Genomic DNA, 19,890 nt, shown 5'->3' on the forward strand with positions numbered 1-19,890 from the left:
ACCCCCTAAAGTATCTTATTTATCATGTTATAGAGGGGGTGTTTTGCACATACTGAAAGCTATGGTAAACTCTCACATAATCAATAATCAGAAAATCATGAAAACTTGAACTACAGTTGCCATAAACTTTAAAAAGCCTTATGTACTTTATTTATTTGACTTTATTTTTATGCAACAAATATGCATTTTCAATATTTTTCACTATGTATTTTTGGGGAAGTATTTTATCCAACTTGTTAGATCAACATTTTCTGTGATAACTTGATTATGTTTTTTTTAAAATGGAGAATTATTCTTTATAGCTGCATAATATTCCTTGGTGTAAATGTCCCACAGCTTTTTTACCCACTCATCTACTGATGGGCACTTGAGCTACTTCCAGATCTTAGCTATTGCAAATTGCGCTGCTATGAAGGTAAGGGTGCATAAGTTCTTTCTGATCAGTGTTTCAGGATTCTTAGGATATATTCCTAGAAGTGGGATCACTGGGTCAAAAGGCAGTTCCATTTTTAATTTTTTTGAGGAACCTCCATACTGTTTTCCATAGTGGCTGCCCCAGTCTGCATTTCCACCAGCAGTGTACTAGGGCTCCCCTTTCTCCGCGTCCTAGCAAGCACATGTCATTTGTTGATTTGTTGATTGAGCCATTCTGACAGATCAACCAAAGATTTTATGCACATATGCATAACCCATGGACACAGACAATAATGTGGTGAAGGCCTGGGGAAAGGAGTGGGTGCAGGGGGGAAGGGTCAATGGGGAAAAAAAGGGGACATCTGTAATATTTTCAACAATAAAGATAAATTTTTTAAAATGGAAAATTATTGTTTCTTTTGTAATTTTAATGATAGAAAAATACTTCTTATTTCAAGGTGGTGTCTCACTGAAATTAAGAATGGAAATTGCTGTCCAGTTCCATGGATGGAACTGGAGAGTATTATGCTAAGCGAAATAAGCCAGTCAGAGAAAGACAAGTAGCACATGATCTCACTGGTACGTGGAATCTAATGAACAAAATAAACTGATGAACAAAATAGATCCAGAGATACAGAAGCATGGAACAGACTGAGGGATCTCAGAGGGAAGGCAGGGGTGGGGGAGTGGGTGGGGAGAGATTAATCAAAGAACTTACATGTATAAATGCATAACCTATGGACACAGACAATAGCGTGGAGAAGGCCTGGGGGTGGAGGGATGCAGGGTGGAGGGGATCAATGAGGGTAAAGGGGAACATCTGTAATACTTTCAACAATAAAGATAAATTTAAAAAAAAAAAGAATGGAAATTGCATACTGTCTTTTATCTAGGTATATCAAAATACCATCTCAAACAATTAACAGAATGCTTTATATCTCTGCACGTCCAATGTATTAAGCCCAAAATGAAAATAAAGTTGTGCTTAATTATATTTGTAGAAAAGTCTTTTCTTTTCTCATTGTGGTATAATATTAAGTTATCTCTGCTTATTCATCTATTAAATAAACATTAATTGAGTGTATACAATGTGACAGGCCCTTACTAGATCCTGGGACTATAAAAATGAATGACACTATTCTAGGAGCTGAAAAGGAAGTAGAAAGATACACAACTAAAAACATAATCACAACAGAGGAATATAAATACTATCAAGACTATGTATTGGGTAGTGTGAGAGCACGTGGGAGGTGCTTACAACCTGTGTGGAGAGATCAGAGGGAAAAATGCAAATACTACCTTTCTGTGAGATATGCAAAATGTTAGTTTTTTTTGTTTGTTTGTTTGGTTGGTTGGTTTTTAAAAGCACATTCTTTCAACCTGGTATGAACTAGTGTGGTATACCAGAAGGAAGGTGGACAATGAATCAGGACATCCCATTTTCAGCCTTTTTTCTGCTACTTGTACAGTATTTCTGCCATGTGATTACTTAGGATCACTTCATATTTATAGGTCTATGACCTTATAGTTTGTGGCTTAGTTACCTCATCTTTCCTGTGAGCACTGAGAAGTACTTCATTAAACTTCCTTCTATCTCTCTAGTCCAGTAATTTCTCAACTCTAGACCATAATTCAAGAATTATAATAGTTCAGTATTCAGTACATGGCCATCAAAAAGGCATCTTGCCCACTCAGGCTGGCATTCAGAAATTCAGATTATTCAATCCTCATAAATGGAAGGCCAGAAATTCCCAGCATGTGAACAGTATTCTCTTTGTAAAGGAGGCAGTCTAGAAATCCATCAGTATGCTTATCAAGTTAGGAGGCCTATGAAGAGAGCGATAGAGCCATTTCAGGAAAGCAATGACAACATTGCAGATTAGTTATATTTTTTCCTATCTTCACTGCAGTAATCAGCAGACTCTCAAGGAAGAATTCACCCTTTGTCATGGTGAACTCAGTGGTTTGGTTACTATCCCAAAAAGCTGTGGCAACTGTGGTGAATTTTTTTTAGTGCCAGCATGTTAAATACACAGAGGTGACCTGAACACCATGAGCTAATTTTCAGAGCTGCCTAAGCTTTCAGTCAGAGACACTTTAAATAAGAAGGTAGGGAGGTAACGGAGAAAGGAACAAAACTATTCTTTACTTTAATTTCATTCTCATGACAAACCTGCAAGATTATTGATGTGGAAATTAGAGGTAATAAACTTAGGAAATTTGCTCAATGTTCATACCACAAATAAATGGATAGCCAGAGGCTTAAGCCTTAGTATATTTCAAGATCTGGGGTCCTTTCTTTTATACATAATTATTAAGGAGTAGGAGACTATGGCTGATTTAATGTTTTATTTTATTCTAATCTATTTGAACTTCTACATTTACTTTTATCTTTAACTGATTTGTTTTATAATCTGAATGCCACATTTTTCCTTTATATGTATTTAAAAATCAATCGTTAAATCAAAGAGGAAAATTTCCCAATATTATCAACTTTGATATTTTAGGTTATAGAGTTTAAAAAATTTATATACATTTAAAAATCAATTAGGCCTCCTAAGTGTTTCAAATAAGATTTATTATAAAGTGTTCATACAGAACTTTACAATTAAAAAGATATTTACTAGGAGAGGTGAGAATTTTATTACATTAAATAAGGAAATGTAACTTTTAAAGCAAAATATGAATTAAAAATGATATAATGAAAACTAACACAAGAGGGAGTTTCTGAGAAAGCAAGCTGGCAGCACATGATAGTTTCATAAGATAATTTTTCTGATTCATATTTCTTTATGGCCCTTTAACTGAGATGTCAAACAAAATGATTACTCTGACATTTGATACATTAAGTTAAGTAGTCTCTAAAACTATGTAAATTTTTGTATGAGAATTTATTCTGAACTATTTTATAGCCCATTATTAATCTAAATGATTTCTGGCATATTTCCAAATGCATGAAGAAAAAAAAAGTAGTGCAAACTAAAACTTCTTCTAGCTCAGGGCTCTTCAAATAAGAGTTGCACTTATTTATTTACTCTTCAGGAATTGTTGTGATATGAGTGATGTGATAGTTTTCATCTCAGTTAAATAAAGTAACCTCATCTTTATTTCCCTCCACACCTACCTTCTTCCATGCTGTCTCGAAAGGAGCCTGAATGACTGATGGCACGTGGTCTTTCCTCCAGAGACGTGGCACTCCCGCAGAGTTGGGAGTCATCGTAGAGGTCAAAGGAAGAGTCTTGGGCTGGGATGCTATTTGAGCGCATCATGCTGGGCCCGGGAAGGTTGAACTGAGACAGGTTGGTTGGGCTCACTGAAAAACAAAGCACACACAGCCTATTATTCTGTGGCTTGGGTGATGAAAATAGCAGGTTGAAAGTGAAAATGTTATTCCAGTTCTTATGGAAACATGAAGCTATAGGGTGTCCCTATCTAAGGTAATCCAAGAGTCTGCCTCTGAAATGTTCAATGACAGCTACAGTGAAGGACCTCTTTTCTTCTAGCACTTCTGTGAAAGCAGTATGTCAGTTTCTAAAATAATATTAAATAAAACCAGCAAGTTACCTCTACTGTTCATGCTAGAAATATAACATGGTATTTTCTGCTAGTCTATGAAGAAAAGACTGTCAATCTAGAGTCTGCAGGTTTCTTTTTTGAGAAGACTGTATCACTTTAATGGGAAAATCAAAATCAAAATGAAAATACAAAAAATCTAAATTTCCCAAGAAGAGCCTTTCAAAGATTCCAGGCAAAGACTCTCAGTCATTTTGAGTTTCAATGTAGGTCTCTTCCAGCTCAGATTCTATGTTTCCATGAGTGTAGACGAAAGGGATTAATTCTGAATAGTTTGAAGGGTGAACAGAGAGAGTGGGGTAGAAGGTCATTCAAGGTGGAGGGATCCTTGGAAGCACAAACAGAGAAACTTCCATATAAGGGTGTTTAAACATCACTCTGTGTGCAGAGGGGTCTGTCAAATATATAGAACCTGGAAGTCACAGGTTGATAGTAAATCTTCTGCATGGTAACCCATAACGCAAGGTGAAAAAGCAACCTGGGCAATTGTTCTCTCTCTGGGGAAATGACAATGACTCTTACTAGGTTTGAGATGCCTCACCACGATTGTTATCAATAGTAAATAAAGTTTCATCCAAAAATTTATTTGGGATGGGAAAAAATGGATCTATTAAAAGATAACTAGCATATTTAAACTTCTTAGATTCTTTTCATTCTTCCCTATGTTTTCTATGATGTTTATATCAATGATTTTATATTTTATACAAATGATACTAAGCACAAAGTAACCCAAAGATTAAGCTAGTTATTTTTCATTGTATTTATCCAAAAATGTTCACAGGGTATTATCTTAATAGAAATTCTCATATGCATTTTTTAAATCCTTATCCGAGGATATTTTTTTCCATTGTTTTTAGAGAGTGGAAGGGAGAGAGAGACATCGATATGGGAGTCTATTGGTTGCCTCTCGCACGCATCCCGACCGGGGCCAGGGATCGAGCCTGCAACCGAGGTATGTATCCTTGTGTATCCTTGGCCGGAATCAAACCCGGGACCCTTCAGTCTGCGAGCCGACTCTCTAGCCACTGAGCCAAATGGGCGAGGGCTCATATGCATTTTTAAGGAGAGTTTTAGCTTTAAAATAGTGAAAGAAATGATCTTGGAGTCATAAAATCACATAGTCTTTCTTCTTAATAATTATTTATACTTTCTATTTTTCTACAAACAAGTTGATTAATTTTGTCATAAGGATTTTAAAAAACATTTTAAAGAAAATACAAGCTGGTTTACTCATTTTTAAGAGGACTCTGAGAAAACCCCTAGGCTTGAAGTCGGTGTTCTGGAATCAACTGTTGCCCCTGCTTCTTACCAGGGGTAGAATTTCTTTTCAGGTCAGATCCTAGACTGCAAAATAACAACCTATGTGAAGCTGTTGTCATGAGCAACAAACTGTATAATATTTGGAAATTATTTCAAGCACAGTAAGCAATCACACAAATAAAAGGGACTATTAGGATGCCTTTATCTCTTCCGTAAATGAACAGCTTTTGTAGAGAGATACCAGGGCGCCTGTGAGGCTGGGTGGTGAAAGGAGTGAGATGTAATTGATGTTTTAGACTCTTTTACCCAAGTTAGAGAAGTGGTATTTTCCTGCTGCAGAAGATGACATGGCAGAAGGGGAGACCAGGGGTGACTGGCTGCCGGTGTCCTGCAGCCCTCCGGTTGAATGGGATCGCAGCCACTCTTTGCCCTCCTCTTGGTTGGCCTGCCGAGATGATGGGGTGTATCTGCAAAACAGCACAGCTGAGACACTTAAGCACATGTAAAGGGGCAAGGCAACGGCAGGACAAGAAAGCAACTGAGAGGAGCTTACTGTTCAGACTAGACAACATTCTCAAACAGACTGAGTCGAATTATAATTGCTTAGTTCTTCCAGATGATTTGACACCATCTGTTTGACTCTCACAGGGGGGAAAAAAAGAGAGAATTTTGAAAAGAAAATTATGCTTTTGTGAGATATGTAGTTGATAATCATAAACAATGAGCAGACAGCCAAGTTAATTGAGAAGGACTGAAAAGCACAGTGCTTAGGAGGGTGTGCAAAGGGCGAAAACATAGACTAAAAATGATGGACAAGGGAATTGGAGTGATGGTCACAGGGAGGCATAGGAAATGGAACATAAATTAACAGCTCTTTTTCTTTAATAAGGAAAAATATTTATTTGGTTAAAAGCCATTTGACATTGTATCTGGATCTTTATTATTTTTTTTAAAGGTGGGAGAATGCTCTCACTTTATTAGAAAACACACTCAGGAACAAAATCTTGAAGTGGAATAATTGCAAGCTCTTTGCGATTGCTAAGGAACTGGAGAGAAAAGGGGTAAGATGAAAAGATCAATTTGGCCAGTACTCACTTTCACCAGAGTAATTCTCAGCACTAAAGAGCAGTCAACTTCTTATGTTCACACAGTTTTATAGCAACATTAGTAGTTTATTCTCTGACTTCTCCGCAGATAAAAGTGTGCAATAATGGATGGCCATGGATTAAATTTTCATTTTATTTTTTATGATGAAATGGTAAGTTATTTTGAGATTATGTAATATTAGGCTAATTCATATTTAAATTAATGTGATAGGTATGAGCACTCTTAAAAAGACAGAAATTAAAACTCTTGAGTCTTTGCCAAAAGGATTAATTAAAAATTCATACCTATTTACAACACTTGTCCACTGATGATGAAAATATATTTTCCTTGCTTCAAATTAGAGCATCCTTTCAACATTAACTGGCCACATCTGTAGACTATATGGGATCTGAGGTTTTGTAAGTATATGCCTCCAAGATGCAAAAATTAGGGAAGTTAATTTTATTTTAATTTTCAGAAGTGAGTTCTGAATTCTACCAAAGTCACTGCCCCCATAAATGGTATTTATATTGGATTTAATTTGGGTTTTGTCCCGTATGAGCATCTCTGTCTGAGGGCCACCTCACCTACTCTTCAGACCTAAGAAAGTATTAAAAGTGACACCATCCTCAATATTAGGTCCTTCATTGCAAACAAACAAAGAAAGAGAAAGAAAGACAGCACAGAAAGTCTAAGTAACAACAGAGAAAGAAAGGCAGCAATTGTGCTGAGAGAAATATATATACCTTAGTCCCTTTTTGGGTAGTGTATTTCTGTCAAGCTGTATGCTGTTAAAACAAAAAAAAGCCCTAAGGACATAATGTAAACAAAACTTCCAAATTATACATCCAACAAAAATGGTTCTCTGTTTGAACTACAAAAAAATAAACTTTTTGTAACATTTATTTAATGCTTAACTCTTTGGGAAAGGACAACCAAAGGTGACCATATGTCTACTGTTGCAACACATGTAAGCTCCTTTCTAACCCAGTTCCAATCAATTATAATTTAGTGACAGGATTATAAGAAAAAAGATTCAATCATATGTTAGAATAATTCATCTCTACATTCTATTTACCTAATAGACTGTAGATTTTCCCTCCCCATGAAACTGACTAGACTTCCGCTATGCAAGAGAATCACAGAGGTGGAAATGAGATAGGTCTGCTCTATTAATTCGAATTGACAAGTTCCAACGGGCAGGGAAGATACAAACACTGCTTAATATTTATTATTGTCTTCAAATTATTTTTAATAAAAATAAAGGCAGACTTATTCCCCTTTCCCTATAAAAAAAAATATATATATATAATAAATATCTTCTTGAAACATAATGTATCTGCCATTATTTATTTACATATTTTAATAAAATTAAACTATAGGCCATTTTTTGGAAATTATAAATTAAGTATTTAAAAGACTATAATTTTTATCGCTATTTTAAGGAATTAAAAAAAAAAATCTCAATTGGTTGTAGAAAGGGGTGAAAGAATGTGTCTAGAGAAAATGAGAAATGGCCTCTAAAAATAGAGGAAGAAGGTTTCAGCAACTACATGGGACAAGTCTTGAGATTTCTGTTATAATCTCTGGCATGTGGATAATGAAGTAATACAATTAATTCGAATTTGCAGGATTACAGCTCTCTTCCATTAGAATCTCAAATGATCAAAATTAAACACACAGGATATATGCGTAATGGGGATGATACAGCATGAATGAAATTTAATTCACATTGACTTGAAATTGAATCACTCAGAATCAAAGCTAAAATGTTTTCTTCTGTGTGTACTCCATTATTTAGCACTGCCATGGAAAGCATCCAAAGACATTATAAAACTTTAACTGTATTTTCTGGGAATGCCCACATGAGGTAATTATTATATTATGTAGAGGCCAGTTCTAATATATATCTTGACTATAGGAGTTTTTTTAGTATTGTAAATAAACAAACAAACAAAAAGCTATCACACTGAACAAATATCAGAAATCTCCAAATGTCAGCTACATTGTGTTAAAGCTCTATTATGGTTAGAGGCCATTTTAAAGATTATCTCTTTCATGAGTGAAAATTTGTTAAAGTTTAACATAGTAGAGGAAATTGAATATAGGCACTGTCTTACCAATGTTATAACTGTATAAAAATTATATGTTTATGTGATGCAGGAAACTTAAAGAAAAATAAATATATATATATATATTTAAATTTACCAATGTAAGTGAAAACTTTAAGTAGAAATGTCTGTTCGAATCTAAATATCAATGATTTTATGATGTAGACACTTTCCACAAACCATGAAACGTCACAAACTCATGTGCCTGCAAGGGCCAGGCAGGCCCTGGAAACGGGGATTCTAGGCAATAGTCTGTCTAAAGCCAATAGATGCTGTGCAGGATAGTGACAGCAGTGTTCTCAGATCTGACATTTAAAGACAAGCCAGAACCTTCTAAAATTGGTTACTACTTTAAGTTCTTTTTCAAGTTTGGTTAGTTCACATAAAACAAAACAAACAAAACAAACATAAACTGGTTACGGCCTGAGGGCCACCAACGATCTAGAGCAGCTAAAGGGAAAATTATTAAAGAAGTTATTTTATTGCTGGTTTATTTATTATTTCATGATATTTTATCTTCTCCTAAAGATAATAAAGAGGGCTTGAAACAAAAATTAAAGTCTTTTGAAAAATTGTTTTAATAGTACTAGCATATGAGTATCAATAAAGTAGATACTGTAGATGAACAGGCTAAGTCATGAGCTTACTTTGGCCTCTATTACCTGCCTCTGATTACTTTGTCTTACATATTTACATTGCAGCACACTTGTTTCAGGTATGGCACTTTGGTTTCCTTAGCATTCTCAATATTCTGCTGACTGCTTCACTATAACTAAGCCAGGATCTCTGATAGGATCTAATTTCCTCTTCAATAGATCATAAACTTTTTTGAATGTACTTTAAAGGATTAGAATAAACTGCTTTCAATTTCCTTCTGAAGAAAGAAAAAGAACAACTTCTTATATAAAAAATTCAAACCAGTAGTAATTTACTGGGAGGAATTAATTAATACTTATATATCATATACTATACCTATGAAGGTATTTTAGTTTTCACAGTTTAAGAGTCATCAATACATTTTAGTGAGGATCATGGGGAAAACATTCACTTATTCGAAATTAGTGTAAAGTTTACTTTAGAAAAATTGTTCATCTGGTTGTTTTCAATATTAGAGGACTCTCATTTGTAAAAATGGTCTATTTCAAAGATGAACAACAGTTAAAGATTTTCTTAAAGAGAATAAGTAACTGCATAGTTGCCAGTGTATTTTTATAGTGAAAATGTATATTGACTTCTGCTAAAATACAGATCAAAGTAAAGTATTAACATTGCACTTATGTTATAGCTATAAACTTATCAACTTATCGTCTGCTTTGATTTGAGGGTTACCTGCTTACAAATTAGCTATTTAATTATTCTTTTGAGTTTTAATGTCTGACTGGGAAAGAAATAGGTTGATGGTTAAATTGTTGATTTCTGCAGTCATGTTTATGATTAAAAATTAATCAGTATTTTGGAGGGTAATTTTGGTTAATAAAGAATAACTTATTTGCAATGTACTTGGTTTGGTTATAAAACTGTTATTTGGATTCCTCATATATCAGTACATAAACTAGGACACATTAATTAAAAATATAGGTTGTTAATATATTTTCAACATAATTTGATTTATTTGTGAGAAGTTTTGAAAATGACATTGGAGGATACCCATTAACCTGCAAAGTGCTAAAACTGAAATCTAAGATGCTGTAGGAAGCCTAAGTTCTTAGATCAGAAATTAAATGCAACAGTACTTATACCAATGTTTTTGTGTATGCACTTGGTATTTACATGCTGTCCATAATGACAAACCCAGAGGGGAAATGTCACCCAGCTGCTTGTCTTGTTTCTCCTGGTGCAGTTTTTTGTTTATAAGTAAAAAATGTATTTGGTAGGTAGCAGTCTACCATAAGAAGTATAAAGCATCAATGTTACAATTAGCTTTAACATTCTCTTATCAAGGGCAAGTCTCATTTGCACGGCTGTCCACGTACCACTGTTAGGGGAGTGGGAAGTAAGTGGGATAGAAGCAATGTTTTGCTCTTGGTTTTGCATTTCACAAAGGCAACAGAAACAGGAAAGAGTAATGGGAAATCTTACATTAAGGGACTACTGGTACACTGCAGTGAGAGTTTAGGTACTGGCTTTAGTTGATGTTTTAAAAAATGATTCTGGGAGTAAGGCTGGAAGTCTGGAAAAGAGGTGATATATCAGCATCAGTACTAGATTGAACAAAAGTTTAGGGAAAGCCATCAGGTATTTTCAGTGACTAGTAGTGCTTTCACAAATAACACCATTAAGGTATGTGCCCAAGAGTTTTTTTTTTAAAAAAGCTTTGGGTGTGCCAAGAAACAAATAGCATTAAGTTCATTAGGGGGAAAAAGTGGCTGTTTGAAGATATTTTCCTGGGGAAAGAGTTAGTGCCAAAATATCTGAGAAAGGAATTTTGTGGGGAGAGAATCTAGAGCCATTTTGGTCTACAGTGATGCTTTCTGGTAAGTGCATCAGGTAAAAAAAATGTCTCATTATGATCTTAACTTTCATTTTAAAAAATCCGTAACTCGTTAAATCAACAGGAAACACCTTGTAATAAGATATATTTTCAAGGGGCCTATTAAACATGTCACTGGTGTTACTATTATTTTCTCTAAGAATCCATATCTGACAATTGATTTTTTTTCCAATTCAACTAAGATTCCCCAGTGGTCCATTTATTATTCTTCCATAGAAGTGCTAATAAAGCAAATTTAATATATTGCCCGGAGCGTAACTGCAGAATCGATTTAAATTTGGTCTTTAAAAACGCATACATTATCATAAGGAGCTAGCTGTGTTGTCCTGGAGCTTACGCCAAATCGTTCCAATGGCTTGAGGAGGCACCATTTGATACATAAATGCATGCTTTGAATTTTATCCCAGCTGCCTGTTGGGTATATGTCTATGCATTCATATTGAGAGGAACGTAATTATCCAATTATCCTATCCTTGAAGATTTTGTTCTTGTGCAACCTTGGTAATAACAGTAAATGCAAGGCCCAGCCGCATCCATTTTACGTCCCTTTGCAGAAGCGGGGGTCTCGCGGGCAAGGGGGTCGGCATCGCGCAGGGCGGCGGGGGCAGGGGCTCCGCCGACGCCTCCAGGGAAGCTCACCTTTCTGAGAGAGTAGATCTCACACTACCCGTTCTCATGAGCAGGCTCTGCACCTCGTGGGGGCCTGCGGTCAGTCCAGACAGGGAGCCGTGGTGGCTGAGGGGGAGGTCAATGGACTCAGAGCTCGTATGGAGGCTAGTCATGGACTGGTAACTCGGAGTGTCCTTGCTGCCCGCAGAGGAACTGCTCAGGTTGGCAGCCCACACGAGGCCGCCTGGCGTGAAAGAGTGGACCGAAGCCGGGCTGGACGCCAGCGAGTGGCTTAAGCTTATAGCGTCTGCGGTTAGGTCTGAGGGTTTACTGAAGAGAGGGCTGCTGCCGCCACTCAGCCCGCCGGCACTGCCCAAGCTGCCGGTGCCGGACGACGGTGACTCCAGGCTGCCTTGGCGCGCTAATGTGGTACTAGGACTGGGCATTACTGAGGAGGATTTCACACCCTCAGTGCTAGGTGCAGAGGCAGGTTTGCCACCTGCCTTGGCACCAAACAACCTAAAAGAAAAACAAATAACAGCTTCAGTTGTTCCAAGAAACTAACATCCACATGTGATCTTCAGGGTTCAGTACACAGAGCCAAGCGTGCTTGGGGGCGCCCGGCTCCCAAGCACGCCCCGTCTCCGTGTTAATGACCTTCATAAGCTTGAGCTTTTTCACCTGCCGCTCAGAAGCGCGCCTGTCACCGTGAGGGTCAGTCCACCCTGGGCTGCTACCCAGGGGGCGGGGGGAAGTGGGCAAAGCAGACGTCAACCAGACACGAAAATCCCTGGCTTTCACAACTGCAGCAAGCAGGAGAGTCTTTGACGAAAATTGAGCTGTTTGACTGTATTGGCTGTTACCTATTTACAGAACCATTGTCATGAAACAACTTCTACGCATTCAGTACATAAGGAACATTTTTTTTTTCTCCCCGTTTTTAACATTTTATTCAAAATCTAGAAAGAATGCGTAAGGCGAGGTTTGGGAGGTTACGTTGCATAGCTGGTGGTCTGGGTGACTGGCAGGGAGAAGTTGGTGAGAAACAATATGAGACACTACTGGCAACACGTCAGCTTGTCTGCATTTTCCCCAAGAAAGGCCAGAGGGTTTTATGTCAGTTGCCAGGGCATTTCAAAGGCATATTTTTGTTAGTGATTTGAAACATAGCTGGTGCTGAGTTAGGTGTTGGAGCTTAGTTCAGAAAACATTTTAGTTTTGTAAATGAAGATGATATTACCAAATTTATGTAAGTATGGAAATAAAGTGACATGAAGTAATGGCATAATGATTACTAATTAAGTTGTGATGAAATCCGTATTTCCTATAGTGAAATATTTTACGGCGAATATGAGAAATTGTTTCATAGGTAATGGGCCACTGGAGGGCACTATTGGCTTTTACTTAAGTGATGGAGATATTTACTCTCACTATGAGCCATAGTTTATTCTTTCCAATGAGAATCAACATTTTAAAAAGCCAGTTCTTCAGGATTAATATGTCTACTGAGGAATACACCCTCCAGGTTTTTCAAACAATCATGTATCAGAGATTGCTTGAAATATAAATGTTTTAAGACCTTCCCCCCAACTTAATCAGTATAATAAAAACAAACATTAAAAATACTTAACATGCAATAGACTATAAATCATACTCTATCATTTCAGAGATGAGGAAACAGACCCACAGAGGTTTAACTATTGTCCCAAGTCCTTAACTGTATGTATTTTCCTGTATGTATTATACTTAGAACATATAAGTATTTAAAAACAGTGGTATCTCAGAGCAGAACTCCACATATTCAATAACAAAGACAGTCCCAGTGCAGAAACCAAGCCATTCTTACCAGACTCATGCCAACGAAAGCTGATGAAGAGTTAGGAAACCTAGCTCATTCCTTAGTTGCGATCCTACACCCAACACACGAATGCTTTTGAATCCTTTCAATCATAATGTGCCTTAATTTTCAAAATAGGTCAAGATACGGTAGTACATACATGTGTCCAAGGTAATCTGTTAGAAGGAGCACAACCCCATCTACCTTCATGATCATCAACTAACTCATCAAGAGCCAGCAAGATAATAAACATTGCAAAAAGGATAACAAAAGTCATAAAAATCTATTTTGTTTTGCTTTAAATTGTGGAAAGAAGAGATGAAAATCTATGGATATTTACGAGCTCTTTATCTTTCCACTACCTCTCAGTATTGCTCCCTGCATTTAACTTTTTTATAAATGGTGTTTGTGTTGCAATTACTATAATAGTAAATAATGGTAGTAAAACTGGAAAGTTTGAGCATTTTTCAAAATAAGCACCATTTTTTTTTGGTGCTAGCTAATTATATGACCAGCGTCTTAAAACTCATTGTACTAAAAAAACTGAATAAAAGAATCTAAGATACACGTGTTTTAGAATATGTTGGTGTATGTATATATACACACACATATACATGAATTGTGTGTGTGTATAGACTTACGCATATATACACATACACATCTTGAGATGTCGCATTTTGTACTTCGCCAGCATCATGTCACCCGTTCTTACCTTCGGAATGTAGGTGAGGCGATGTCAGGATACTTGGATCCTGGCTGCCTGAGCCCTTGTGTTCCACAGGCACTGGCAGAGGTGGGGCTGGACTTGGGGGACCCTGACAAAGAAACACTCTCTGAATCTGAGACGGCTACCTTCTCCTTCTCCTTGTCCGTCTGGTTGACAGTGACGGGACTGGAGCGCCCTGACCCAATCTTGGTGGGTTCCCTCAGCTTCGAGGTGGCGGCGCCGGCCGACTTGCTGCTGACGTTGGAGTCGATGCTGCTGGTGCTGGAGCGGTGGCCCCCGCGGCCAGGAATGCCGCCGGCGCTGGACTTGGCGGGCCGGGGCAGGCTGCGGTACTGCAGCGAGGCCTTGGAGCTCGCGTGGAGCACCACGTCGTCCTGGTGCTGGGACCCGTCCAGGCTGGTTTTTCTCCCGGCGTTTGACTTCCCACCGATGGCAGCGGACTTGGGAATTTTACCCAGCGTGGCCGATCCACTCGTGATGGTGGCTCCACTGCTCGTGATCATGGTAGATGATCCTACTCCGCTTGGTTTCTTAAACCCAAAAGATCCCGTGGCAGTTGATCTTCCGATACCCGAGGGGGGCTTTTTCCCCTCATCTCCGCTGCTTTTTCCTGCATCTGAAGGAGACCTCTGCAGAGAGGATCCTTTCAGGGGAGTTTTCCCTTTCTCAGAAGCTTTGGTATCATCGGTTTTCCCTGATTAATGAGAAACACACAAATGTATTTGCCTGCACATTTTGATTTCATAATGATATTTCTTTGAAGAATGCGTCTAAGGTGAATATATCTTTATATTACTTCACTTCCTAAATATTCATTTTTTTAGATCTAAAAAGGCAAGCACTCTAATACGTTGAGTAAAAAGCTGCAAAAACGGGGCTATTAGACAAGTGTGGCGAGAGATCAAGGAGATAATTGAAAACACATAATTTTGCCATTTACGATTGCTTTATATCTTACAACTGTTCCTTTATAGGGATAGCACTTCATCTTAGCAAGCTAAGTATTAGAAAACAAATTCATTTGAATATCTGTGAGATGATTACATTTGAAGTACCCTGTTACACCAGTACTTCAGGTGGCACTATTTAAAATTAGGCACCATTTAAAAAGTAGGGAGAGAGTCTTAATTTTTAAAAAAAGGACGGTGCAATTTCGAAGAATTCTTTCACAAAGTTTAATTCATAAATCATGTTTCAAATCTCTTGCATTCTAACCCCGTAGATTAATGTGATCAATCTTCTCTCACAGTTGGTAGTGAACCTCTGTGGCACACTTAACATGAATACAGTAATCCAAACTTTCATAAGGCAGTCAGAAGGAAAGCAATTATTTTTTATTAGATAGCCTTATTTTATTCCCACATGACGAGAAATGACTGTGGCAAAAGAAAGATACTCAATCGTTCCAATTATGACAGTGCTTCCTGGAGAATGCCTAGGTTGTTATAGACATGTGGATTTACATGGGAAAGTGTGTGAAATTTACCCTGAAAAGTATTTAACTATATGAAGAATAATATCATTTAATAAAAAAGAAAGCTATTATTCAAGGGAAGAAAGATCAAGTGGAAACAATACATTAAAACACTTTTAGGTAACAGCTGCCAGTTGGCAAGCCTACCAGGGGTCTTGAGAGCGCTTGTCCCAGCTTTCTGCCTGGGTGGTGCCCCTCCCTGGGCAGACATGCCCCTTCTCCAGGAACCCGTCTGGGAAACAGACAGGGAGGCTTTCTGCCCTGCCTTCTCAGGGTCTTCAGGGAGTCCTGAGGACACACCCTTCCACTTGCCACCGCCATCCCCGTGGCTGTCAAAGTCCTCTTCTGTTTTTTTCAGCTCCTCAGTGCTATCCCAGGTCTCATCTGTGGTAGAACGTTTCTCTGAATCTGTCTTCAGCTATTAAGAAAACATTACAGAAAAACTTTGTGCAGAAAAATCTATAACGTGTGAATAAGGCACTGGAATTTACTTTTAGTTAACTGGTAAAAAAAAAAAAGTGCTGATTTATATTTCAAAAGAATTGCAAAAATTCCTCTATTTTTTTATGTCTTCATGTATGTTTTACTAATTTTAGCCACATAATTCTCACCTGTACATATTAGAGAATGTCAGAATAAATATATGTGCAGAAAAAACGCAATTAAACACTCTAGAGAGGAAGAAATTTTTTTCTATGTCAAATCTAACAAGGAAAAGTAAGACAAGATAAAACTTAATTATCTAATATCTATTCTTGATTTACCATCCTCAAGAGATTCAGTAATTTATTTCAAAGATATATATAAAATTGATCAAGAACTATTCAAAATTAGACAAATATTTTTTAGATTTTAAACAAATATATTGATATTATAAAGAGTTATGGCAACATAAATCTTTCTGTGTTGGCTTTTAATCAATAGGAAATATATATTTATACACAAGCTGTTTAGATTATGCAATTATTTCAGATTAAGAGATTATGCTATATTTAGTTCTAATATACAATAATTTGGGGTAAAATCTGGCAGAAGCACTGGAAAAAGAAAGCAGGTAAGTCTCACCTGAGTGTTCTTCCTGGAAGGTAGAGTGATGTTGGAGTAAGAGCTGACTGAGGACGTGGTGTTCAAGTCATCGGTGCTGATGTTATCAAGGGTGTCACTGAGACCACTGCTCACAGAACTGCTGTCATCCCAGCTAAAGACAAGACATGCAGCAGCAGTGAGCTCCACACGGGATGCACAATGCAAGTCATTTCATTTACATGTGACCTTTATCACGCTTTGAGAAGACAATCCTTTCTTTTAACCTTATGATGAAAAATTATTCACTTTCCATTTTTGGAAAATAATATTAATAAGAAGTGAATGCAGACCTGAGAATAACCTTATCTAATATTTGCAAAGAATCAGTGTCTAGAGTAGATCCAGGTCCCAGGGGAATATTTATAGGCTGAATGAAAACACTGATACAAATATTACATGTTATCAGGAAAGAATACCATTAAGGATGACTTTTTTCCCTTGAAACAGTAACCAGGAATCACATAGCATCTAAGAATACACCCTTTATTCTAATTATAAAGAAAACAAAACAAAACCGTGCTTTAATCAGAAACCATAAAGTCATCCTTCATTCTTTGTCCTACCTTAGTAACTACTTCCAATCATTCACCAAATCTTGAATATTGAGATTCATTCTATCATATGAATATCTCTTTTCATACCTCACATTTTCTGGCTGGTACAATCTCTCCTTTGGTCTTTCTTAATACAACTTTCCAGGCTAAAGTTCACATCTGGCCATGTGACTCCCCTCCTTAACACTCTTCAAAGAGTTCTCTTTACCAAAGCAGTAGATTCTCAAATGGAGTGTTCCGGCCCTGGGGGGCACATGGGGAACCCACTGAGGTATTAAAAAAATGCTAAAATTCTGAACATATTTGATTTTGATCCAGAGAAGAATTAATAAAATACGTGATATAAATATTCATGTATAAGCTAACATGGCACATAATATTCAAGCACATAAGCTAACTTAGTCAATGTGTCATATGATGTGGAAGTAAGGATGGAGCAGGGTCACCCGAAGGAGAATGGGACTCAAGAGTGCAAAGGGGTAAACCACGGTCCTCTCATTTACTGGGTGGTTCTCAGTCTACTGTGATGTAGTGCTGCTGCTCACCTGTGCTCTATTAAATGAATTCGTGCACACTGGATACGGATATCAGATAGAGACAAAAGTGAAGTCTCACAAAATGCCTAGGTGGCTTAAAGGACCTCCTGCAAATAATCCACACATTGAAGAGAATACCCATAAGGAAAGCACAAGCAAACCACAAAGAATGGTGAACTGATGCTGTTCTTTCTCCGGTATGTGTACTTTACGAGTCACATAAATTCAAAATAATAGTGATGCATTGCAATCACATACAAAACCAACTGGAAAAGTAATTACCAAGAAGAAAATTTGAAATTTGAATTTATAGCAAATATTGTTAATGTGATACCTCCTTAGGTGTGTATTTTGGTTTGAGATACTAGGTACTAATGGCATAAAGTATCAATATTACCAAAGGCATTTATAAATCAGATTATTATCAATAATAACTGTATTATTCATGAGAGGAAAGGGGTATTTTGTATCACTGTCACAAATATCTGTCATTTGTGGCTACTCACATTTTTTGAATACTCTCCTTACATCATTTTAGATAATTTCCCACATTATGAGTCTTACCTTCCCAAGGCAAAATACAAAAACACTCGCATTTCCATTTTGCCTGAGAGATATGCATGCAACACAGGGCTTGTCTGTCATATGTTCCCAGAAAGTCACAAATGAGAAAATGAGAAAAACAATCTTCTGGGGAACACAGCAGAGTCCTGCGGTTCTTCTCTATCTGCAGTGGCAGATATCTGGCCAAGTGTTAGAGGTGCCCAGTGGAGGAAGGAGCGATGCCCTGTGGCTATGGCTGGTTAAGAGCATGCAAAGAGCCTGCTTTTCCAATCATATCAGAACTTCAGAGAGTCTTCTAATATCCTATAATTCCTTACATTAGCCAAAGCAGATTCTGCAGTTTTCAAAAATTATTATTCCTTTACTCTATCCTTTACATTTTTTCATATCTGTATATGTTGTATAATACATATACTATCTTCTCACAGTAATGCATACATATACATTATATGAATATAAGTATACACATTTTAATGACCACCAGTTTAAAGCAACGTCCAGGGTTCTTAAAAAGTCATCAGGGCTTTCCATTATATAGCTCCACACTACGCTTCAGTGTCAACATTTCATGTGCCCGCTTCACTTTCTGAACTTTGACCTAGAACCACATCAGATCCCATCACCATTACATTATTTCCAACCTTTGCTGTTGCTCTAGCTACCCCTCTGCCTACCTGACTAACCAATCCTTACCTCTGTAACACATCTTCTAGGAAGACTCTTTATTCTCTGCTGCCAGGATGGATTAGTTAGCTCTCCTCTTCACTGCCATGATGCCATGTACAGTTGTACAGGAGTGGATCTGGCCCATTGTTTAATAAATCAATAAAAACAGATCTAAATGGACCATTAGCCTGTGATTTTTCTAGGTATAGAGTATGTGTAATTTTCCTTTGAATTTCTACTATTTAGAGCAATGACCAACACCTAAATGTTGAATAAAAGTCTTATGTTTCGACGAGATTAAGAGAAAAGCAATTATGGAGGTAATTTGTCACACTTATATAAAGTGAATTTTAAAGGAATGCTTGGCACACAGTATATTCTGCATTCAAATAATAAAATTAAACAAAAGAGTAAAATTTCTAATGAGTATTTTTACAGTGGCCATTTCTCTGGCAAGGAGACAGAGATCAATATTTCCAATAATAGCTTCTATCAGTGTGAATCAGTGACTAGGAAGTTAAATGCAACGACTCTTATTGGAATCATAACAACCATGTAGGTCCTGCTTTAAAACCATTTAAAGTTTAAAGTGAACACAACACCTTTGTGTTCATATAAATGATATAAATAGAAGTGCATGTCTGGTATATTTACTTAAACTTGCTGTTCTGACTTTCCCATCTCACAGGACGGTGTGAGAAGCAAATGAAATCACTTACTTGAATGATTTTGTAATACCTTACATCTTGCCTTCTCCTCAAATCACTTCACCTCTAAGGTCTCAAATTCTACATTCTCACTTTTGGATCACATTTTCTATACTTTCAGTACTCTAAAATCTACTAATTCCTAATTGTCATATGTATGTATAGATACTTTCTATTATAAATTTTTAAGTCTTC

At 37.1% G+C, this 19,890-nt stretch overlaps 1 protein-coding gene across 3 annotated transcripts in view; it reads right to left on the reverse strand.

Annotated features, from left to right (window-relative positions):
* The window catches only part of NAV3 (neuron navigator 3), a 314,747-nt gene that overhangs the window by 68,432 nt on the left and 226,425 nt on the right, over window positions 1-19,890 (reverse strand). For all 3 annotated transcript variants that reach the window (XM_087814524.1, XM_016199414.2, XM_016199413.2), the window contains exons 13-19: window positions 16,648-16,780; window positions 15,730-16,000; window positions 14,094-14,802; window positions 11,575-12,063; window positions 7,080-7,121; window positions 5,554-5,714; window positions 3,539-3,727 (exon numbers count right to left, since the gene is read on the reverse strand). In XM_087814524.1, the coding sequence (XP_087670650.1) occupies window positions 3,539-3,727; window positions 5,554-5,714; window positions 7,080-7,121; window positions 11,575-12,063; window positions 14,094-14,802; window positions 15,730-16,000; window positions 16,648-16,780 (1,994 nt within the window). The remainder of the gene's footprint in view (window positions 1-3,538; window positions 3,728-5,553; window positions 5,715-7,079; window positions 7,122-11,574; window positions 12,064-14,093; window positions 14,803-15,729; window positions 16,001-16,647; window positions 16,781-19,890) is intronic.

This window comes from Miniopterus natalensis, chromosome 2 (assembly GCF_054644295.1).
Source record: "Miniopterus natalensis isolate mMinNat1 chromosome 2, mMinNat1.hap1, whole genome shotgun sequence".
Taxonomy (NCBI): domain Eukaryota; kingdom Metazoa; phylum Chordata; class Mammalia; order Chiroptera; family Miniopteridae; genus Miniopterus; species Miniopterus natalensis.